Source organism: Callorhinchus milii, unplaced genomic scaffold, assembly GCF_018977255.1.
Source record: "Callorhinchus milii isolate IMCB2004 unplaced genomic scaffold, IMCB_Cmil_1.0 Scaffold6, whole genome shotgun sequence".
Lineage (NCBI taxonomy): Eukaryota > Metazoa > Chordata > Chondrichthyes > Chimaeriformes > Callorhinchidae > Callorhinchus > Callorhinchus milii.
In genome coordinates, this window is record NW_024704747.1 from 20,398,603 (window position 1) to 20,423,623 (window position 25,021).

The 25,021-nt window shown below is 40.2% G+C and overlaps 1 protein-coding gene across 1 annotated transcript in view; it reads right to left on the reverse strand.

Moving 5' to 3' along the window:
- The window catches only part of LOC103182941 (receptor tyrosine-protein kinase erbB-4), a 374,750-nt gene that overhangs the window by 7,597 nt on the left and 342,132 nt on the right, over positions 1 to 25,021 (reverse strand). Inside the window, exons 25-27 of the mRNA XM_007900138.2 lie at positions 23,575 to 23,745; positions 9,233 to 9,280; positions 1,432 to 1,732 (exon numbers count right to left, since the gene is read on the reverse strand). Of these exons, the coding sequence (XP_007898329.1) occupies positions 1,432 to 1,732; positions 9,233 to 9,280; positions 23,575 to 23,745 (520 nt within the window). The remainder of the gene's footprint in view (positions 1 to 1,431; positions 1,733 to 9,232; positions 9,281 to 23,574; positions 23,746 to 25,021) is intronic.

Sequence of the window (25,021 nt, forward strand, 5' to 3'; positions counted from 1 at the left end):
GAACAGAATTTGTTGCTTTCATGCAAGATTCCTCAGCCAGGAGGGTTAGTAAATTATAATAACCATTGTATTTGGGATAGGACCTTATCCTGTAGCTCAGTGGTTAGAGCACTCGCTTTGCAAGTGAGAGACCTGAGTTCAATTCCAGGCAGAGCGAAACCTTGGGCAAGTTTCCTTACTTGACAAGTTAAAAATAATCCCTCCAAAACAAAACAATAATAAATTGGTCATTTTCAATCCATGACTGTTTGTGAGACATTGCTGTGCGCAATTGGCTGCCGCGTACGCCACAAATATACAGTCAATTCACTTTACAGTATATTCTGTGAAGCGCTTTGGGATGTCTAGAAGACGTGAAAAGCGCTATATCAAATGCAAGGATTCTTATTATTATTATTATCATGTCGTGCAGACATCTGAAAACAGCATTTTGCTGTGTAGTGTCTGTGTATTTGAAGGTGAGCGCAACAGCCAATTTGAGCGTAGAAATGTCCCCCAAACAGCCATGAAAGATACCAACTCCAGCAATGCAGCACTCCCCCACCTCTCCCCACTGCACTGGAGTGTCAGCCTCGATTACATGCATTCTAAAGCTTGAATCCACAACCACAGGCTGGCACAATCCCTCTCTCTCCGTCTTCCTGTATCAATATCTCCACATGCTAAGCTCACAGGAGGCTAATTTTCTGGGAAAGAATGGAGGGATTAAAAGATCGCTGTTAAGATACTTCCACTTAGAAAGCTTCACTAATGAGAAGCATCCACTGTGAACCAACAAACTCAGCAGACTTCCTACCTGCAAAGTCTCAGCGGCAAGAGCTCAGTCCATAAAAAGAAACAGTGAATACCTTTCAAAAGGGCAAACCCTGATTTTAACATAAAAATTGCACTAAACGTTGAACCTCTAGGAGACATTCCCCCAACAAATATTCTATACAAACGATGATAGTTTATATCTGTCTTTGGTAGTGAAAGGATGATTTAGTGAAATTCTTGGCATCCTTCAGCCACATTACTTCCCACAAGGTCTAAAATGAGATCAGGAATAGATCATCCCCAATCTGTAACCACCAACCTCTCTCACAGTTACTGAATGGTGAATAGCCAGATGGTATTGGAATGAGTAATGGCTCAATTTCACCTTGAAATGAATAAGCAGCAGCACATCCTCTTCACAAACTCTCTACTGTATTGTTGCATTGGTAACAATAGCAGACAAAGTGTATGTGAAATGTTTACATTTGGGTGTGAGGGATCATGTTGCAAATAAAATTATTTCTACCAAAGAGCAAACGTTGAATTTAGATTTTCCTTCCATTGAGTTCCCCGATTCTGTCAACGATCCCGATGCAAAACTGTCACCGGTTGGCGGCAAATTGAGCACTCCTTACAGCCTGTGCCAATCTCCCGTCAGTGCTGAGGAAAACTTGCCTGCCATCTTTTTGTCTTGAATGGGTGTCATGTAGCCATCCTCATCCAGGTCTCCCCTCTGATTTCGCTCAGATAGAAAGACGGTTGGATCGGCACTGTATCTCTGGGTCGTGCTGTCCTCCCGTGAGCGAGGCCCCAGTTTCCTCAGAGTCCCGTTGCAGCACGTATCGTCAAACACGTCCAGAGACAAGGCCGCACTCTGGCCATCCAGCGATTCTGAGCCAATGCAGTTCGAGGGCCGGTTATGCAGTGATAATCCTTCTTCTGGATTAAAGATTCCGTCGCGATAAACAAACTGATTCTGTGGCAGGAACAGAAAACAGAAGAGAAAAATAAATCTTTTGACCTTTGCATTTTAAGTTGGAGCGACTATAAGGAGCAATTAAACGGTGGCATTTTTCTAATGATTTTCAATAGCAAGGAGCCACCCTCTGCGTGCAAAAATGATACCGTGTAAAAAAATATCACAGATTTGCTGCTCAAATCTGTTTTTCGAATCTGATTTACAATAGCAACTCCGGTCAGCAATTATGTTCTCTCCTCTTGCCTAAGATACAATGAAAGTGTAATCGTGGGACCTTTGATAAAAACAAGACAGCCTGCTGTAATTTGCTTCACAGGACCACCGAGGCATCCTGCCCACGACTGCTGGCAAACCGAAGCAATTGGGAATAATGAACAGCCCCTTGTGGGAAAATGCACAAAGCTGTACTGCAATGTAGTGGTCGGTAAAACATCATTCTGTTGTTCAGATTTTAGCGCATTCTCCAAAGACTGGAACTAAAATAAACCAAAGCAGGAGCTCAATTATTTTACCTGATTTTAACAAAAAACGTAATCTTAAGAGATATGAGAATTTTTACTTGGTTTGGGGGTGGAATAGATTTAATAGTTTTCCTGCTTTTGACAGTGATTTTTTTGTGCAGTGATAAATGAATGGTTAAGATGAGCTGTTTTCAGTAAAGACTGCTCACATCTACCCCAGGAACTGACACTCACCTCAAACCCTCTGGTACCACAATTTCTTTGAACTTATATAAACAATAATATTCCTTGCATTTGATACAGCGCCACGTCTCAAAGCTATTCACTGAAATAATAAGACTGCGATATCTACCACTAATAATTCAATCTCCTTCACGTAGTAAATTCGGCTGGTTACCCTGATAAACTCATTTCTAAAAACAAATATTCAAAATGTAACAGAGAGACTAAAGTTAGCATGCTTTGTAACTGAGAGAAATTCCCCTTATTTTACTGTTATGGAGAAATCCCTCCTATTTAAGTTATGGACAAACTTATCCTCTTTACGTTATAAAAAAATTGCCCCTGTTTAAAGTTATAGAGAAATTGGCCCTATTTAAGGGATATACCAGATATTTTTTAAAACGCTGTACATTCAGAGTGACAGGAAAATGGTTTGACAATTTGAAATTCCACACAACAGGAGTTACCTGGAAATGATTTGATCCTTTGGAATTCTACTTCAAGGATCATCTTCAAGGATCATCACCTTGATTGGACTGCAATGTATGTAAAACACCGCATGCTGTGTACTAAAAGTACAAGAGCTGCAGCATTGCACAGTCCGAGGCACTATATCACATCAAACACACTTTATAAGTAACATCCAATACTACTGTCTCAAGAGTCCAGATCCCCTCAATGAAGACATGGGTAGCTTCAGTACATTGCCAAGCTGCAAGATCTCACTTCAGAAGGTGTCATCTCTTCTCTGCCTGAGGACACTGCTCTGTGGAACCCATCAGTAATCAGATCATGGCTCACTGAAACCGCAATGCACTTCCATTAGGTGCCCTGCATGGACTAGTTTCATCATCATTCAGAAAAACAGATCTACTTTTATTGATGCAATATTCCCTTCCTAAACCTAATGGTTGGACAATTGTTTGGCATCCCACTCTGCCACTCGGGGAGACTTTGCAAGGATCATTAATTGACAAATCTAGGAGAAGCAATTTTGAAGTCCATCCAGCGAGGATAAAAACAATTTTGACATCTGCTCCATGCATTCCATGTGACGTGTTAGGAATACATTGAGAACAAAGATTGCAAGCTGCTATTTAACATTCTGTATTTTGAGCCTGTGTGTGCCATGTTACTGAATTGTTATTACCCCAGTGGTTTTCCGAATGCCGAATATCATGTCCTTTAGGAATGTCGACAACAGAGTGGTATCATTGTATTCTACCCCGAAACAGAATCTGAGGGTGCATCACCTTGGCACGTCACATTCAGTAATACTCTAGTGTGGTTTCTTTCAATGCTTTCAAGACAAATTAGCATACTGAGTTACAACCCATTAGCTCACAAGCACCAGTTCTGCACCCATCCTGGTCCTGTTCTTGCCAAAGGTGCATTGCAGCCGCGAAAACTTTGATAACATTCCTGACATTTTCCTGTTGCCTTTGAGGCTTTTTTGTTTTAAACTCATGCATTCAATTTTATCTTTATTCTCTGTAGTTATATTCCTTCCATTCTTATAGAAACAAATCCTAGCGCTGCAACAAGTACAACAGACCTACTATCTATTATCTCCACTTCCCCTAAAATAACAAGCCTCCGTCAGTTATATTTTGAACAACAGCTCTCTAAACAGTGTGCTATTCTCTCTGCAGTTTTTCAGTAATAATTGTGTTGAGATTCTGAACTGCAATTACCTGGCAAGTGCAGTACTGGCAATTTATATGAGAATCAGGTAAAATACGATCTTAATCACTGAATTTTTCAAGGATTTGAAGTCAAGGCTGACACTCCAGTTTAGTGCTGGGAGAGCACTGCCTTGTTGGAAGTGCCATGCTTTGGATAAGACGTTAAAATGAGGTCCCATCTGCCTGTTCAGATGGACATTAAAGATCCTACAGCACTATTTGAAAAGAGAAGGACATTTGTCTCAGAGTGCACAAAATGGCTGTGTTTGCTTCGATACAGTCACTCCAGTTTATCATAAAAACCCTGTAGCACTTTGAGACATGAAGGCACGATATCAATGGCAGGATTATTATTATTATTACTGTATTGGTGGATAAAACGCCGAATGGTGGCCTGCCAACAAATCTGACTGTGATATTATCATACAGCTTGAAAGGAGGGAAAGAAATAGGAGTTTCGATTTAGGCATTGTGTGCCAAAGCTGACTAGCCTTTCGGGATTGTCCTGTTTGTGGCACCTGAACTGACCCTTATGAGTATATTTGTTTTGTATTTTGGATGTAAGCAAGATGATCTGAATCCCAAACTAAATCACTTTCTTAATCCAGGAACCGTGAGGTCGTCTGGGATTTTGTGGTAAAAGTTATTTTAAAATTCACATGACTTATAGAAATTAAGGAGATTACACTCTGTCCCTGACTTGTAATAGGGGAAGAATTCAGGTCTTGAATTCATGCTAAGCTAAAGTGTGTCGACCAAAGAGATGAAGGGGAAGCTGCAGCAATGAGAGACATTGGAACCAGTTAACAAATAGACACTTTACATCGCAGCACATATGTCGCATTCGGTTGTGGTGCCAAGGCACATTTCATGGTACCTGGAGCATTCAAAAGAAGTGGGCATTGTCTGTCAATTGCTCACTCATCTGTCTGATTGAACAGAAGGAACATTTAGGCAAACTGACAGTAGGACAAGACAGCAGAATGACCGACAACAAATAATAATAATCCTTGCATTTGATATATAGCGCCTTCACGTCAGGAGGACATCTCAAAATGCTTCACAGGATACACTGTAAAGTGTAGTGACTATGTCATAGACAAACACATCAGCGAATTTAATTTGTGCAGAGCAATGTCTCTCTGCTCCTGGTCTGGCTTCCTCTTGCTGAACGTTGGTTATTCTCTGGTAGCTCGTCAATGACCAATATTTATGTGTGAGCCTTGATAGTGAGTACCAACAGGCTACTCAACTGCAGGGGGCATCACAGGCCCCATCTGGCTCCCCACACAAACACACAATCACTAGAGGGTATTAAGAGGAAATGAGAGCAGAAACCAAGGCTGATTTTCCCCTACTTAATCTTGGAATGACAAGGACCAAACAGCTCCGGATGAGACCAGCAAACTCAGCGTGGGCCGAGATTTGAGTCAGCGAGATCCTGCTCTGTAAATTGCAGCTCCATCCACCTCGGGCAGTCTTAATCCAGTGGGCACAGAAAACTATTTCGCTAGTCGGCATTTATAATGGATTTGGCGAGTCCGCAGTATTACAGGGCATTGCTGATGACAGCACAGCCAGCCTGGCTCATCGCCTGGACCTGGAAGAGCAGACCAGTTAGTGGGGATAGGGAATCATTGTACTTAGCTCCTGTTAACCTGGCAAATCAAAACTCTAACGTGTACTGTGGTCCAAGCTGGACAAGCAGTGGGAAAGCTTGCCAGACTGCAATATCAATGACAAGCTGTGTGGTTTTAGCTGGTTAGATTCCAGCAGTACCCCACTTTAGGGTCCCCAAACCTTAGCTCTTGCCAACCTGCACGTAATAATTTCCAAACTTAGGTAAGAGGGATGCGTCTCTCCAGGGAGAGAGTGCACATTCCATTCCAACAATCTATCTCTGGGATTTCCATGTGTGGGTGGGATGGTTTTAACATGGTGATGGGTTTCCGCATGTGTCAGACACCCGGTTGACTCAATTTTTTTTAAAAAATAGTGTTCGTCCTTGGGGGGGAAAGAAATGTTTAGCATAATTTCCACTGATAAAACTGTTCAACGGGGACATTTAAAGAGTCTCTTCTGATTGAATTTAGACATTGGGAAGGGAAACAACAAGGCAACAGGAGGTTGTCGTAGTAATGAAAATTCAGACTAGAGTGAAACAGCAACAGCAGACTAATGGTATTAAACTGCTAGGCAAGAAACCAAAATTGGTGTCATATTCTCTATTTACAACTCTATCAATACGTATTTCACATTTTGTTTTCAAACCTTTGCTAGTTATGGACCCTCCACTTGGAGCAGTGGGCAAAGGTGCCCGCGTTAATTTCAAAATGACCATTCCTTGAAATAACATCATCCTTGCATTTGGTATTTGCTATAGCACCATTCACATTGGGAAAACGTCTCACAAATGTGGTTACTTTATACTTTTGTGCTTGTTAACAATACCAATGATTCGAAAAAAAGCCCTTTGAAAAAGATCAGCATTGATTTGTCAGGACTATTAGGACTCCCAGAACAGGGAGAGAGACACACAAGGTCCACTTACAGGCTTTTGGGTTGTACCTGTTCAGATCACGGTGGAAAAATAACTGAACCGGGCACACCCTGGTTTCTCTTTCACTATCATTTCGAGAGCCAACATGAGTCTAGAAAGTAATGGAAGGCAAGAAACAGAGGCATTTGTCTAAAACTCCCTTTTTCTTTCTTAAAATGAAAATCTAAAATGTAGGGTTTTTAATATTAATTGTTCAGCGATTTGGCGTTTAGGTTTGTAAGATTTATAATGAAACTGTAAGCTGGGTGGCCACATTTACAAATAATTGTGGATATTTTTAAAATAAAGACTCTTGTCTTGGCACAAAAAATGCATCACAATATTACAAACGTCTTCAGCGATTGAATGTTACATTATTAAATCCTGATGGTACCAGTGTCTGAGGCAAAGTGGTGAGAGTCTGTGCACTGAGAATGAACTCAACTGCTCTGGATCAGTAATTACATGGCAATTAATGGCTATAATGAACGTTGCCGGATGTTTTACATTGTGGTTCGTGCTTTAATTGGCTCTCGCTCCCTTTTCCAGCACAAAACATGCTTAAACATTTGTGGTAACATGAGACTATACTTCAGTGTGCCCAGAAACTGTCATTCCAATCATGTGTTGCTCTCACAGTACTATGTAAATTCAAAACCACCAAACAAAACATTTTGTTCAACCAAAAAAAGTCACAAACGTAAATGTTTTAACCTGCATTGTTAAAAACTACTCCTAATATTGATTTTGTTGCTTAATATAATATTGCCACCCTTTTATCTGGTCCTGAATTTTCTCTGCATCAAAGACCACAATGGCAAACAGGCAGCCTTTGATCCAAGTCTCTGCCAATGCCATGTATTGGAAGGTAAAGTGTTCCCAAATAGCTTGAATGTCTTGCCCTCAATTCTCTTTCCCCTTGTATGTGAGGTGGTTCCCTGCTGCTATGTCTCTCCCACCTTACTGCACACCCAAGATCGGGAAGTCATTGATTCCTCCGGAGTGAACCGCTTTCCCATTGCACCACACATTGGCACAGCCAACATTGCTCCAGTGCACTACTCATTGCAATGCAAGTTTTAAAATTTCAGCCTAATGTAGGGTTCTTACACATAAACAGAAATGATAACACGCTTTTAAGCAACACATTCCGCATTACCAATGATGAAAGGAAATGAATTAACCAAACACATGAAATCCCATGAAAGCTTCTTATGTTACTGTTCAAAGAAATCATTTTTTTAATAGCATCTCATCACAATAAATCGTCTCAAAAAGCTTTAGGAATAGTTACGGTCAAGTGTAATGAGTAATGATAATAATAATTCTTGCATTTGATATAGCACCTTATCATGTCTTCTAGACGTCTCAAGGTGCTTCACAGAATAGACTGTAAAGTGAATTGACTGTATGTTTTGTGGATGAAATGTGGCAGCCAATTGCGCACAGCAGTGTCCCACAAGCAGTTGTGGATTATGTGACCAAATTATTATTTATTTTTTTTGAAGGAATTATTAGCCCCAGAAAAGTGATCCACCAATCGACTAACAACCAGGTTCCTACTTACTGCTAGGTAAACAGAAATGTGTGGAGTAAGGAAACTTGCGCAACATTTTGCCCTGCCGGGAATCCAACCCAGGTCTTCTTGCTTGCAAGGCGATTGCTCTAACCACTAAGCTACTGGACTCCACAGAGTAACTGTTTCATAGGCAACATTTGTGCATAAACAGCCTTGAGATGAATGACCAATTAATTTAGATGTCTTACTGATTTCCTCTTACTTCCACATCTGCTCTCTTTTTCCCTCTCTTGTGGAATAAACAGCCACAAAACCTTCATAGCACTTGTCTACTTTAGGCCACTGGGACTTTGGTTTGTAGGAATAAAGACATGTCCACACCTTCATATCTCACTGATAAGGCAGACAAGCTGGTCAACAATGATTTACATTCCTGTGGAATAGCCAGGTTTCAATAGGCATGCCTTGCCTCAATGCTTAACCTTAGGAAGATCCTGTTTATTGCCTACAACCCACTCCTCCCACTCCCCACCCTCGGTAGGGATTAAGAGCACGGTATTTATTTTATCAACCTCAAAGTGGACCTACAAAGAATTGAACCCAGAGTCAAGTCCAACGCTCAACAAACTGAACTACCCAGGGATGCTATTCACCATTGGCACAAATGAGAGGGAGGTTTAAGCTTCCTCCTCAAAAGCATCCACCGATGACAACTCATGTTGATTGTTAAGAAGAGGACAAGAGTAGTGAATCCATCTTCACTTTAGCTTTCTTGTCTCAGCATGAAATATCTTGTATCCCCCCTCAGCATCATCCAGGACTGCCTGGAGAAGATCAGGACTTCCTAACATCACCAGCAGAACCTATGCCGTGTCAGCTTGTAGCTCGGTTACGCCAGTTACTCTAACCATTCTTAAAGCTGAGTTGTTCCGCATTTTTGTTCAATAGAATATGTTCAACTATTGACTCCTGCAAGCAGGGAAGAATAAGCACGTCCTTCGGAGAGTTACTTTTGGTGATTCTGAATTATTTCTTCACACGGCTGCTGTTGACAAAATGTTCAATACTTACTCCTGACATGGAAGTGTAGGCAGGAGGAGGGCTGTGTCCTGTTTGGCTCTGGTGGGAAGAATGGAATGATGATTACATGAGTGGCTACATGAATGGAACAATGGATAAAGAATGAAAAACAAACTTCTAAGAAAAGGAAAAACATTGGACCACATTAAATGGAAGTTTCACTCAAACATGAAGTTGAGGTGATGAATGAATGACCAGACCCTCACCACTAGTTACTAGCAAGTTAATGAACATTAATCAAATGGATTCTATGTAAGTTAGAATTTGACTAAACTTGAACTTTGAACTTGATTCTCTTAGGTGTCATGTTCAATCATTTACACTTCGAAACTGAAACTGATTGGAGCTCAGTGCATCAGTCATGTGAGCTGTGCATTAATCCTTTGCTCAGATGTGTCCCACCCTTTGCTCACATCTTGTGCAGCGCTTTGAGACATCTCAATAATGCAATTAAGGCACTATATCATACGCAAGGATTATTATTACTCCTCCCCACAAGGTCATGCTTGTTTTTTCGGGGTCTGTCAGTCCTCGGGTACATCTCCTAAGTAGTTAACTGAGCTAGTTAAGGGATTAGAATTTGAATTTTCTTTCATTTACCCAATGAACCATAAGGGTGGGACATGGGGCTTCCTTGTTTATACGCTTGTTCAGTCAATTATAACAGCTTATTGCCAGGAATAGCAACAGTTGCTCTAATACAGTGCTGATTACTCCATGTATGTCTGGCATAAAAGCAACTCGAGTCACTCATTAAAACAGAGTTATCCTCATTAACGTTTATCTTCTCATTATTGTAAAGTCAACCAGCAATACAAACCGATACCAAGCTTTTGATAACAGTTTCACAAGAGTTCATTGCAAGAGATCTCAATTCCTCCCTCACAAGCCATCCCACTGTTTGCACTTCTGTCTGTCACGAATAGGCATACCAGCAGTGAGGAGTGGGGAGATCACAGTCTTTGCTGTGTGCAAGGTGAGCAATGTGGTGTGGATGAGATGCAGTGAGGGAATGCATTACGTTATGCCTAAAGGATGACTGAGCCGGGGGATGATTTAAGATTTTGCACACGCTCAGTTGGTGTACTTCACTGAAGCAAGATGGGAGTCCCTCATGCTGGCTTTAGTTGAGTAAAATATATGTTTTCATGGTGTGGAATAATGCCTTGTACCAATAGGGCTATTAGCGAGAAATCTTTCCTTACTTGGGAGAAATTCAAGAAAAAACCTGCCTCACTGACCGTGCTTTCTGTCATCTTTCCCTTGCCCATCCCACTAGGCTCCCATCCAAGCTCGTGTGTCAAGCCAGTACTGCCAAGCCCGACATGAAAGGCACTACATAAATGTAGATTTATTCTGTACATTAGTGTTCTGGTGTACATTGTCTCTCAGCAGAAGCCTCTGAACCACTAGTACTAACCTATCCTAAGCCCCATCCTCTGGCTCTAACATTCTCCCTATGTGATATTTTCAAACAAACAACAATTGTGCGGAATGGACACTGCTTTTGCTGGGGGCACTCAAGTCAGGTTTGTGCTACAGGACAGTTCAAATAGAACCAGTTCTGAAGTTCGCCTGAGGCTGCTGGTCATGGTGCAACACTGAAACACATAAAGGGAATTGCATTCATCGTGAACAGTACAACCCAACCGTGCTGAAGTGAAAGGACAAGGTTGTAGCACACTGTGTTGCCTCTGCCCTTCATTCATGCTCTTACTGTATGAGAGAATATAAAAGAGCAATAGAAGGAAGAATCCACACAAAGAGAGAGAGAGAGAGCTCATCGACCTCACAGCAGAATGAGACATTTCCAAAACAATGTGATCACTCAAGCCACGACTCTGGAAATTGATTGCTGTGTTTCACCCACAAAATACACAACCAATTCACTTGACAATATATTCCATGAAAAGCTTTGAGACGTCTCAATGATGTGATAAAGCGCTATATCAAATGCAAGGATTATTATTATTATTACCACTTACAAAGGCAAAAGTCACAGGCCATCATCAGAGTGAATGAAACTAGATTTGCATCTCTTTATGTTCTCTGTCCACCAGACTGAAAACACTGGGAAAAACTGGCAAGCTCGCGGACTCTATTAAAATTAAAATTAAATGGCATTTTCCAAATTGAGATTGTCAGAAGAAACTAAAATTCATCAGTAATTTATCTGTAACTGGGTGTAAGTCCCACTCAAGCTGAGTGCTAGGGATCTGCGAATAGGTGACACACAGGATAATAGGGGATAACTCACAATGTAATAATATTTTAAAACATTGAGAAGGTAAATCCTTCCAATAAACGAACAAAAACACTGCAGAAATGCATCATGACAGAGACGCTCAGACAGACAAGGTCTGAATTCAGCCCAGAATGGTGGGATTCAAGGTCTCTACTCTTTTGGTACAAGCTGTAAGGGTCTTACATGAAACAGGTTCAAACAAGTCTTGAACTTGACTGCATTTCCACCAAAGCATTCAATAAGTAGTGGGAAACAAAGGACACTCCAGCTTGTGAATGCCACTGCACACAATGTAAAGTCAAGGACTGGGTCAGCACTGATGTAGACTAGATGAGTGTAAGTAAGTGTGATGGTCATATTGATTTGTACCAGCGTACACTTTCTGCAGACCTGAATGCTCTACATCAGCTATCACGTTCCTCCTGCTGTTTGCTGCTTCCCTCCCCTCTGCCACCCACCATTTCCCATTTGTCCTCTTTTGTACTGCCTGATAGCTTTTAGTATATAGTTTAGTTTAATGAATAAGATTTAACAACCACTTGCATTTATATAGCGCCTTTCACACAGGTAGCGTCTCGGAGAGCTTAACAGAATCTTGTTAGGAGTCCTGTAGCTCAGTGGTTAAAGCACTCGCTTTGCAAGCGAGAGACCTGAGTTCAATTCCAGGCAGGGCGAAACCTTGGGCAAGTTTCCTTACTCCACACGCCTAATAATAATCCCTCCAAAACCAAAAAACAATAATAAATTGGTCATTTTCAATCTACGACTGTTTGTGGGACATTGCTGTGCACAATTGGCTGCTGCGTTCGCCCACAAAATATACAGTCAATTCACTTTACAGTGTGTTCTGTGAAGCGCTTTGGGACGTCCTCTCGACGTGAAAAGCGCTATATCAAATGCAAGGATTATTATTATTATAACAGAATTGTGGTTTGACGGCAAGCTGGAAAGACAAGGGAGGTGTCCAAAGTCACCATGTAAGAGGAAAGTATTCAGGTCTGATTTGAAGTTGGGCAAAGCGAGGGCAAGGCGGAAGGATTGAGGCAAGGAATTGCACAAATTCGGGGCATAGCGGCTGAAAGTACGGCCGCCAATTATGGAGCAACTGGGACAAGTGATGTGCAGAAGACCCAAGCCAGCTGAACAAAGGTAGCAGCTAGTGGAGTGGGGTGTGAGCAGATTGGAGAGGTAGGGAGGTGCTAGGGTGTGAATTGGTTTGAAAGCGAGAATGAATATCTTGAAATCGATTAGTTCTGCAATAAGGGAGCTAGTGGGAAAAATAAATATTTGGATAGGTAGAAATAATGTGCTGTCTCTCTCTCTCTCTCTCTCTCTCGCTCACACACACACACACACACACACACGAGTGCTTAGAACTTTTATAACTAAATTAAGTCACATCTTCTCTCGTACTATTTTGAAATTTGTTTGGTATCCTGCAATGTGAACCTTGACACCTGCCTTTGTTTCTCAATTTAAAAGACGGCATTACATAACATAATGCTCAGCAGTTTGTGCTCTGCAGGACATTAAGGCATAACACAAAGAAGCAAAGCACAGTAGTTGGTACAATTCAGCACAAATTGGCACTTAATTGGCAGCTCCACATCAAAAAAAGAATAAGAGCAAGTTTGCGAAGTGGAAACATATGCAATGCTTTGCTAAAGTTTTTTTCTCAGGTTGTTATAACAATAATATTCCTTGCATTTGATTTAGTGCCTTATCTTGTCTTTAAAACGTCTCAACATGATTCACAGGATTTTACTAGGAAGTGTAGTGACTGCATATTTGTTGGCATTTGTAGACAAACATGCACACAGCAAATTAGTTACTATTTTTTAAAATCTGGGGGATTGTTAGCCAAGGACACGGTTTCTCTGGGTCAGGTAAAAACAAGTGTTTCGAAGGACGGATTCTGTGCAGCTGACAAAACCCCTCAATGTGCACAGAGACAGGGCACAAAATAAATTGGGATGTATCAATCCGATTGCTAAATGTGGATATCTCACAGATGCTATTTTTAGCGGTCAGCACAAGCAGATCTCAACTTTCAGTCCTCAGAACTAACTTTAATGAGCCGAAATTCGCAAGGGAAAATAAAGCAAACAAAAAACCTTTTATAATTAGTACAAAACGACCTTGGCTCCATATATGGATACACTGATCTCTGCTCCTACAGAGCTTCTCGTTTTGTGATCCATTTTTGCAAGTTAGTTACTTGGTTGATGTGCGGTATTATGGTAATAAGGAATTTTTGAAGCATGTTTTTACAACATCACGGTTTGATGAAAGGCCAAGTCAAACATGCAGTTGAGAAAAAGACTTATAGTTTCAAAGACAGGGAAATGTTACATTGCCTTTATCGATGTCTGATCGTATTAAATGCATATTAAAGTGATGTGGAAAATAGATACAGTGTTCAGCTACATTCAAATGCAGGATCAGCCGTGGAGTTATAAGGCTGTAATTATGATCATGCCAATCTGCAGGGATAATTGGCTGGTACATTCTGCAATTGGGACGTGGAACTTAAATATGAAACCTGCAGCCTGACAACGATTACATTTGTAAACATTCTCCAACGGCAGACAGTGGATTTCAGACGATGTAGGAACTGCTGACAATGAGATAGTCCTGCATTATTATTGTTGTATGTATTGTGCAAAGCAAGTTGTGCTGCGATGTTTTCTTCCCAGGGCATTTCAGTCATTTTCCATTAGTAGACTGTAGCAGAATGGCAAATTGAAAATAGACAAAGGGCAGCCGCAAGAGAATAATGTGTGCAAAACCCTCAAGCCTCATTTCACGATGTTTTTCCCAACCTTCACATGTACAGAAAGTAAAGATGTCTAGGCATGAGTATGAATACTGTTCAACTACACAAGCACCTCAATGGATTATTTTCTTTTCTTCAAGGGAATCTGGTTTAGATTGGCTTCTGAGGAAAGCATGTCATTCGAACATAAAGGTGGTCTTCGCTCTTCAGACCCATTTTAAAATTCAAGAGATTATAAAGAATTAGGAAGAAGGCTACCATATTTGTGTTCTTTTTGATACGGGTATTCATTGCAATAATAAGTATCCTTGCATTTGATATAGTGCATTTCATGTCGTGAGAACGTATCAAAGCATTTCACAGGACTTTGTTCAAAACTGTAGTGGCTGTATTTTGTAGGGAAACACAACAGTCAATTTGCACACAGCAATGTTCCACAAACCAGGTCCTGTCTGCTTGTTCAGGTGTCTGTTAAAGATCCCATGGCTCTACTTGAAAAAAGAGGGATTGTTAGCCAGTGTGCTGGCTGTTTGTGTGACATTGCTGTACGCAAATTGGCTGCCCATTTTACCCACAAAATAAAGACAGTCACCATACTTAATAGTAAATCATGTGAAGGGGCATTATTATAAGCAAAGACTTATTATTCAGCAGTGAATATGTTAAAAATCACTCGGTGACTTCCTCAAATGGATCTTGGTTTAAATAAAAATATCTTGTGATTTCCCAATAAGTCAGGAGCCTGCCAGAAAGGAAAATAATCACTTCGACCCCTTAATGTCAATGTTCAAAATTTCAAATGTTATGAAAGATAATAACTTCTGTGAAATGAAAAATGCATTGAGAACATTTTTTTGCTTTCATTAAAAAGGGGAAGATACACATCATGCAGAGATGTTAGATAATTATTTCTCTGAAGTCAGTACTCAGCATTGTTGTTTCAAAATTATGCAGATCATTAATACTGTTCAATTACAATCATGTTCTTTATGTTCAACATCATGAAGCTAAATTAAGGAAATGTGGGGAATAACTGAATAGTTTGTCTACAATTCACTGTTCCTACTATACAAATTAATTAATCATCTTACTTCTGACTTTTTAATTTGGTGACAAACATAGAAATTTAAAAGTCAATTTGAAAAGGGAATCTATTTAATACGTAAATGACAAAAGTAACGACACTAATCTGAAATTATATTTAAGTAAATGAGCCACACTTGATGTAGTAAACCGACCTTCTCAGCCATAGTCCTAGCATTATTAGTGTTGCAATTATTTATATTAAGATGGGAAATAAAAAAGATAATGGTACCACTCTTAATGTAGGATACATTTTAACTGGAATACCAGCCCACAAGACTAGAGAACTGGAGGTTAAAATTAACAAGTGAGTCTAAACGATGCTTTTCTCTATAGATATTATCCCCCCACACTCCCAAAAAAGGATTAATATCTGCCTGGGGGCAGTTTTGGACGTTAGAGGGATAAATGCTGACCAAGATTAATAAATACAGGTGAGTCGTGCATCTGTAACTTCCTGGTCTAAATGTGAAAACATCATCCGCTGCACACCACTACAGTTCAGCAAGCTTTGTGCGAAGATTACTTGTTCTAACCCACTTTTCCCAGCGTGCAAGCACTACATTATGCATGGTTCATATCTCTAGAACCATTTGCTAACACCTGCTGCTAGTTTCTTTAACACTGTGCTCGGCCGAGTAACCGTGAAGCTAATTTCAATGACTTGATAACAATTGCTAATGGTTCCACGTTTCATTTCAGATCAGCATGTCACACAAATGTCCTCCTGTTCTACCGTAGCAGTGGCCTTCCTGCACTCACTGAACAATGGAACAGCATCACTGTAACAATCAAAGAAGCTCTTCCATCCTCTATTGCATATTGCAAAGATGTTCCCTAATTTTGAAAAACAAAGTTCTTTATAAGTCTTGTGAGTTATGATGTAAACAGAAGGCACTCCTACTTCTGCTGCACACAATGCTTTAAGAAAAAATGTCACCCTTTGTGACCATCAACAATAAAGCATTGTTCAGAATGGTACGCTCAAGGATAATTATCATGTCCCATGAAACTTGTAACCTGGATCTTTCATTGAAACTGGTTCCCAAAACTACTGGATTTCCAAGTGGATTATATACCAAGACAATAGAACAAGAGGACTTGCAAAGGGCAATTTCAGGACACACACCAGGATGTATATCTTTACCCAAAGGTTAATGAACAAGTAGAACAGGTTGCCAAGAAGGGTGTTTGAGGCCAGGACACTGAACTCATTAAAAAACAGCTTGATGCTTTTCATTCAAACCGATCTTGTGATCGTGAGGGTATGATAGGGACTTTGCTTAAGATAACACATAACATCTTGATTAAAGGGCTTTATATAAATTAAGGACATGAGTTCATTCAACTATTTCCATTGATATCAGCACCATTTTACTTACTACAATTCCTTGACCTTACAATACAGATTGTATTTTACATTCCTCATTTAAGTCAACTAAATTTGGTAAAGTTAATAGAAGGCAAAACACAAACACAATGTGCATTGTAAACACCAATATTTGCCTAGTCTTTAATTTAATTTAATTTAATTTAATCAATTGAGGTCTTTAAATCTTTACTGACCTAATTTAATGTACTTTTGCCCAGTTTACTTCAGGCTGTTTGATGTTCATTATAAATTCTATCAATAACTGCACGGGGAATTTAAACAACCATTAAGACTCTGTACATTCTGAATAAATAGATGCAATTGGACACGGGTCACTCAAAGGCCTCAACACCATTTTTGCATTTTAATGGCAAGTCTGTTTTGCTGAAGCAGAGCAGAAATAATATAGTCACGTCTCATTATTCCAAACTTGTGGGAATGGTATGGTAGTGGTTGTTATCAGGAGGCCATATTATCAATGTCCGAGCTACTGTCTGAAATAAAATTGAAATTCCCTCAGCACCAAGGAGAGAGGCTTGCAAATACAAAATTAGTAGTAATGAGGTTTCACTCTACTTGGTCTTTGTAATATATGAATCTTTAAGTGGCATCCTATTCAAAAAATCCAATGGGATACTTTAACACTTTACAGACTAAGTCCACAGGCCCGTGTAGATATCCTAATCATGCACAATGGTTTATAAAACATTATTTTACAATTTCTCTAAAATAAAGTATGAGTTATATACGAGTTTGTTGAAAGGGCACTGATACAAGCCGAAAACAAATAGGTTTGTTTTTAGCTCCCTATAGCCCTGCAAACTTGTCCTCTCCAAATAATTTAGATAGAGTGGGGGAGTGGAATTGATTTGGATAGCTCTTTTCAAAGAGCCGGCACAGACACAATGGGCTGAATGGTCTCCTTCTATGCTGTATACTTCTATGATTCTATGAGGTTGCTCCTTAATGTTTTAAGCTTAAATCTATGAATACTCAATTTTTAAATGAGAAATGTAATCAATAACTGAGAGGAAAGGATGCATGTATGAGGGAGAAAGGGATAGAGGGGATAGAAGAGGGGAAGAGGAGAGGTGGAGGCTCATGTGGATTATAAACACCAGCATGACTGGTTGGACAGAACGTCCCGTTTCCATGGGATATCACTGGATCCAATACTTACCCTGTCCTACTATTAAGCCTTTAGCCTATCTTTCCCCATTTCCCAGTATAAGGTCTGCTTTAAGACATACTTATTTGACTGCTCTTTCAATCATCTTTTCCCCCCACCACCCCCACCCTTCCGTGGGCTCCCACCCGCAGCTCAGATGCCAAGCTAGGAATGTTAAGCACCTGGGGACATCCTCCCGACATGAAAGGCGTAGTATAAATGTCAATTTGTATTGTATCTGTATCCTACTGTAATTCTCTATGTACAATAAAATGTTGAAAACATAAACGCACGCCAATAACTGTTAGGGAGAGTGGCACAGGCATGATGGGCCGAATGGCCATTCTCTATATTAGAATTCATTTCATTAGCAAAATGGACATTCCTCTACATTTGAGCTTGTGGGCCATGTCTAGCTTCGATTATACCAATTGCAGGACTTGGGGCAGATCCTGATACACAAGCACCAGTGCCTCAGAGGACAATCACTTAAATAACAAATCTCGCCTTGTCTCATTCTAATGGGTCAAGACACCCGAGCCCCTTGAAATACTTCATGAATAATAAGCAATGAGAAACCTCCTTTGGAGAGAGAACAAACACTAGGACAATTCCATCAACCTTGTGTAAACAGTGGTTACACTTATAGAACATTGTGGTATTTGTAACTGATCAGTGAGAAATGAGAATCAAATTGGACTTTGCCATGTGGGAAATCCTATTCTACACAGCAGCATTGCTGCTGCCTGCATTTATAGAATCAACCACTTCATTCCCGTCGGCTTTTCAAAGAGACACTCACATTGCTGTCTTTAACAAGCTCGCTGAAAAAAGATCTATTGGTTCAATCTGAAGGGCGTGGTTGCAATTTGTTTAATATATATTTGTTAAAAATCAGATTTGATGGAAGACCATTGTTGTTCTCATGGTCATGCTCACACAGTCTTGAATGACACTCCCATATAGTGCTGGGGGGTGTGCTGCATTACTGTATACAAATTGGCTGGCACATTATAATAATAATAATAATCCTTGCATTTGATATAGCGCTTTTCACATCTTCTAGACGTCTCAAAGCGCTTCACAGAATAGACTGTAAAGTGAATTGACTGTATATTTGTGGGCAAAATGCGGCAGCCAATTGCGCGCAGCAGTTTCCCACAAACAGTCATGAATTGAAGTGACCAATTTATTATTGTTTTGTTTCCTTGAGGGATTAATATCAAGTGTGTGGAATAAGGAAACTTGCCCAAGGTTTCACCCTGCCGGGAATCGAACCCAGGTCTCTCGCTTGCAAAGCGAGCGCTCTAACCGCTGAGCTACAGGACTCCACACGCAGATCCAGCTCACCTACAGATACACAGTCACTACAGTCACTACACTTTACTGTCACTACACTTTACAGCAAATCCTGTGAAGCGTTTTAATATGTCTTCCCAACATGAGAGGCCCTACATCAAATGCGAGGTTTATTATCAATATTTTTGTGTATCTTCATGTTTTTTATAAGCTGTGTTGTGTTGCCATAACTCCCTCTCTCTTACTTTGATTTGATCTATTTCTCAGTCGGTGCTTTTAATGACTGCAGAATAACTGGGGTGATTGTTTGCAGTCCTCCCAGATCATTGGAGTCACCCAGTCACACGAACCCAGACTCAAAATGATGCACTATTATAACTGTCTGGCCTGCAAGAATGTCTCCATTCTCAGCTTGCGGGATGAATGCACTAGGTTCAAGTTTGGGTGCTCAATAGGGTTCACACTCCAGTCAAACCCATGTTTCACATTCATCGTGTTAACAACAGAACATGCTCAATGTTAAACTGATGAGCAACCGATCTGATTATTTCTCCCGCAGACAAACCAAGCTTCCTTCTAGTAATATTAATACTTAAATTTCACATCAATATACTGCAAAGTGGTGTGAATTTGTGTTTTGTGGCAGCCAATTAGTGCACAGCAATGCACCACAAACAGCCATAATAATAATAATCCTTGCATTTAATATAGCGCCTTTTCGCGTCTTTGAGACGACTCAAAGCTCTTCATAGTATATACTGTAAAGTGAATTGACTGTATATTTTGTGGGCGAAAATGGAGTGAATGGCCAATTCTTCAGTCTGTAGATTGGAATTTAGAACGGGAATGGGTTTAGTGAAAGGACCAGCTTGTCTTTACCAAGAATCAATGTTCTTTAAAGAGCAGTGTACCGGCACCTGTAATAGACTCTCTCTCTCTCTCCTCTCCATTCTACCTTTCATGCAATACATCATGGTATCAGGAAATAAACAAATCACGGTATTGGTTGTAATCGACAGCAAGGTCCCAATGCAGATCAAGCTTGCAGCGTTTCAGACGTGTGGGCAAGTAGTCCTTCTTTATGGATCCGAGTTCCTGGGGATGTAGCAACCCATTTACAAAGTCCAGTATCAAGCAGTGAGGGGGTTTGTGACAAACATGGGAAGCTGCAAAGAGAGCAGGATCCAGCCTACACTGACCTGTCTGTCGCTAAGCACCCTGGGGAGGAGTTGGCTTCAGTTTGAGTGCCATGGCCCCTCATATTAGGACCTGGATTCAGCATGCGGTTTTATCTGGTTAGACTCCAACGGTACCCAACGTACACTCTGGACTCCCCAAGCCTTTGCTCTTGCCAACCTGCACCTAATACTTTCTGGAATTAGGTAAGCAGGATGCATCCCTCCAGGGAGAGAGTGTGTATTCCATTCCAATAAACATCTCTGGAATTTATATGTAGAATTGGGATATATGGAACTCTGTTTGGTTTGGATACTCTTAAGCATGGTGATGGGTTTCCATACGTGTCAGACACTTGGCTAATCAAATAGGATTTGATCCCAGGAGTTTACTGTCCACGATTGCACTCCCATAGCAAAAACTTGAAACAGTTTTAGTAAAATCACTGCTGATGGTGTAGTGGGTCACCTCCAGTCTCTCTGTCTAGTTTTTATTGCTGTCATAACACCACATTTCTCATGTCTGACACACTCTAACTGAAGCCATTGAAGAAGTAATTCCCCAGTGTCAAGGAACTATAAAGTACAGTAGCTTTTTTCAACCAGAGCCTGGGGATATTGAGCTCTATTGCTGCACTCTAGTGATGCAACGTATCAAACACTTCCTGCATCTTCAGTGAAGTTTAGTGATACATGATGAACACTAACAGTTCATGGTGTCTTGTTAGAATAGCCTCAGACAGATTGTAGTGTAATCAATTTCGGCTTTCTGCATATTGCACTGATGACCGAAGGCTATCACTGGTCTCTTTGCATAGAACTTGTTAAATATTTCACAAGAAGGAGGACCCATCTCTAATGAGCGTCAAGTTACTCTGCATGTAGCTTAATCGTCTTTAGTTCTCCATGAAACAGTTTAAAGTGGCATGACAGTACTTTAACACCTTTTCTAATCATTAGCCTTATGTTGAAAATTGCTGTGTGACCAGCTCAGACTTTGGTGGCGTTCCTGGAGCATTTGGCTTGAAGAATTTACAGAGTGGGGGAGCGGAACCAATACTGGGAATTAACAGGTAAGCCAGGCTGCTTCTGTAATCTTATTATTTCAACTGTGTGCATTCTTTCCTCTGACACACTCTGTCAGGCAAATTACATGTCTAAACTATCTCCCCAATCATATTGTTAGGACTCTATGAGAAGAGAACTCCCCCCTTCAACCCCTCTCCACCCCCGCCCCCACACCCCACAGATAGGCTGTTGATAATACATGATGTATTTCTTACTTGCTAATACCTGGTGCAGCAACCCACAACTGGGAATGGTGAAAATAAGTTTGTTCAGCGCAGCTCAATCTTAGGGGAGAGTTATATATAACTCCAATCTGACCAAAGATTCATTTGAAGTGAATTATCTGTGGAGTTGCAGCTAAAGGGGTTAATTGCTATATCTTTCTGGATTGCTTCCTTGTTCTTATTATTACTGTAGCAATCAGGCCTTTTAATATTGGGTACACAAGTCTCTGCTGGATTGCACTGAATTGGAAATGCTGGGAACTTATTTGCATCTTTTGCAGAAGGAGCCTGCAACCGAGTACACATTGTAAATGATGCATTCTCCTGATATCGACACATGCTGTATCTTAGGACCTTTACATACCACGATGTGAATGAAGCTTGATGATAATGCACCCTTCCTCCAGCTTTTATGTGAAGGGTTTTGATTGTAATTTTCAGTCTTTCATTCCCAGTCTACCTCTGCTCTCTTTTGCCTCTACAATCTCCAAAATAGACTGTAACTCTTTCGGTGCTGATTTACCACATATAATCTCCATATTTAATCCTTGCATATTGGTACTATGTGGTCTGTATTTTGTTTTTATAAGTGCAGCACATTCAATACATAAAATGCTTAGTTTATGCTTCATTATATGCTTTTATTGGCACAGATATGATGGGCCTTCTGTACTGTAAATTTCTACAGTTCTATATTTTCTCTTTTGATTTCAAAATAGGTGGAATTTCCTTGGCAATGAATGGGAGAAGGAAAATAAATTCTGACTAATGTCTCATCCTTCCTGGTATCTGTCCTGAAATTGCCCTTTGCAGCCCTAAACCTATTCCTTTGCTATTTCTGTTTACTCTCTCAATCCCATTAAAAATCCTATACACCTCTGTAAGATCTCCCCCTGAGATGTCTCCTTTCACGAATGAAGAGTCTTTAGCTTGTTTAATCATTGCTTATAGCTCACTTCTCTAACGGATCATCTTCATTGCTCTCTAGACCCTGGAGGCAGTGTGGAGGAGAACAACAAGGATAATTTCCAGTGTAGGAACAAGTGAGTCTTGCTCAAGTGCAGAAAATTAAGAGCCAGACTGATGTTAGTGCAAGTTTTACTTCTGCACCTCAGAGAAACCTACTGCTCTTGAGATCCTAACAATTCCACAGCTACATGAGTTAGTGTAACCAAAAGCATTATTCATGTACTGCTGGTATTTTATTTATGATACCTCCTTTGGCTGTGTCATTATTGATTTCAGTTGGTGATTCGCGGCTTATTGAATCTTTATTCTGTAATTTGGTTTTAGACAAAATAAAACTTCAATATGAGAATGAGAATTCTTCCCCTTCAACTCCCCACTGATGGTTGATATCCTTTTGTAACCCTTCATGGAATTCCTCCTTACAACTATTTGAAATCTGTCATTGCTTCTTTTTAAGTTAAAGAGCAACATTTGACCTTTGTGAGTCCATGGGAGGTAGAGATCAACCATGATCTTATAGAATGGCGGAACAGGCTCAAGGGGCTGAATGGCCTACTCCTGTTTCTATGTGAGCTGCACTTTGTTTTAGCTATAGAAACCAAATACATTTCTTGAAGGAGTAATCGAAAAAAAAGTATATAAAAAAAACAGTACAGGAGTGATATCTTTTTGAAAGATAATTAATTTCACTAGTTTAATGAAAAACTTGAGCCTTTGCCAGGAATTCCTTACCGGGGGGGGTGTTAGTTGACCCATTGCTCACCTTGTCTAAACTATGTGTCGCAGCAAAATCAAGGCAAACAGGATGTTGGGTTAGATTATAAAATCAATTAAATTCGGATTTCCCCAGAATCTCAAGCTATATAGTGATCTTCTCAGGCTAGACTGATCAGATGGTGCCGAGAGTACTAAATACAACATTGGCATCTACATACTCTTATTATCTTTACGTACCCGATTGGAATCAATTCTCTGCCTGGAGCTGTATATAGGTGGTGGGATGTTGAAGGCCTGAGGGACAAGGTACTCCTCAGCATCCATCATGTCTTCCAGCTCTTCTTCATCCAACAGGCTCTGGAAAAACTTACTGTCATTTGGACTGGGTAGCTTCATACGGTCGTCACCCTGCAATAACGATGAGCCTCATTTCATTACATGCAGCAACCCTCTGATGCTTATCATTACGGATTTACGTAGGATAACAACCCTACAGATAACTTGTAACTTGTCTTAGGAATAATACTCCACTTGGTAAGAGCTTTCATTTAAAGTCAAGGATTATCACAGAACAGCAGAGCACCTAATTTACGGGTTGTGTGAACCATGTGAACAGAGGGAATTTTAATTATGTAATTTTCCGCTGAATCACCCGTAATCCTTGTCATTTGCTTGTTAATTATGTAATCCATGGTACTTTTAATTCTATTTGTGTTCATGGTTAGCATGCCCACAAATTAGCACCTCTTGTAACTGTTACATATCATCCATGTCCTTTGGATGGCCGACTAACTCAATAAAATGGAGTTCAGTAAATCCAAATAACAATGAGAATCTGAGACTGATCTTTGCTAAAGTGGAAACAGTAAAAAAGAAAGCATGTAGAATGTACGCACAAACTTAATGATAAAAAAATCAAAAACTGGATTCTTCTCTGCGGTTTGCTATTAATGGGCAATGAAGGATGACCTTCGGCAAATAGCGGAAAGGAAAATTAGTGCTGCCCACAAGTCCATAGCACCAGGTGTTTGGGGAATGACGTGGCCCAATTATGTTGTTATATCCGAGACATTAGGAGTTTGATGAATAATATTACATGATGCTTTTTGTCCAGCTGTGTTCAGAACACCATCACTAGAGGACTTAGTTGCTGAACAAACTGTTGTACTTGATCCGGCCTGAAATAAAGAGTAATTCTTTAATTCCTAGATTCATTCTCTGGTGTATTGTTAGTCGATTGGCGATCACTTTTCTGAGGGTAATAATCCCTTCAAAAAAACAAACTAAATGATAATAATTGGTTACTCAATCCATGACTGTTTGTGGGGCACTGCTGTGCACAGTTGGCTGCCGCGTTTCGCCCACAAAATATACAGTCAATTCAGTTTACAATACATCCTGCGTCTTCGAGACGCTTTGAGACTTTTTGAAGATGTGATAAGGCACTATATCAAATGCAAGTGTTATTATTATCCTCCTCCCTTGTTATTTTCAAGTTATGCAATAGGAACACCCATATATACCTCATTGCTCACAGCAAACAGTAAACACAGAGCACACACGATACCAGATACTATATGTTGTGCTTGATGCATAATGAAAGAGATCTTGTATTATTTTGATCGAGAAACTGTACGTAGCATTGAGTACAGAAGAAAGCAGATGACTTTTGGAAGCTGTATGT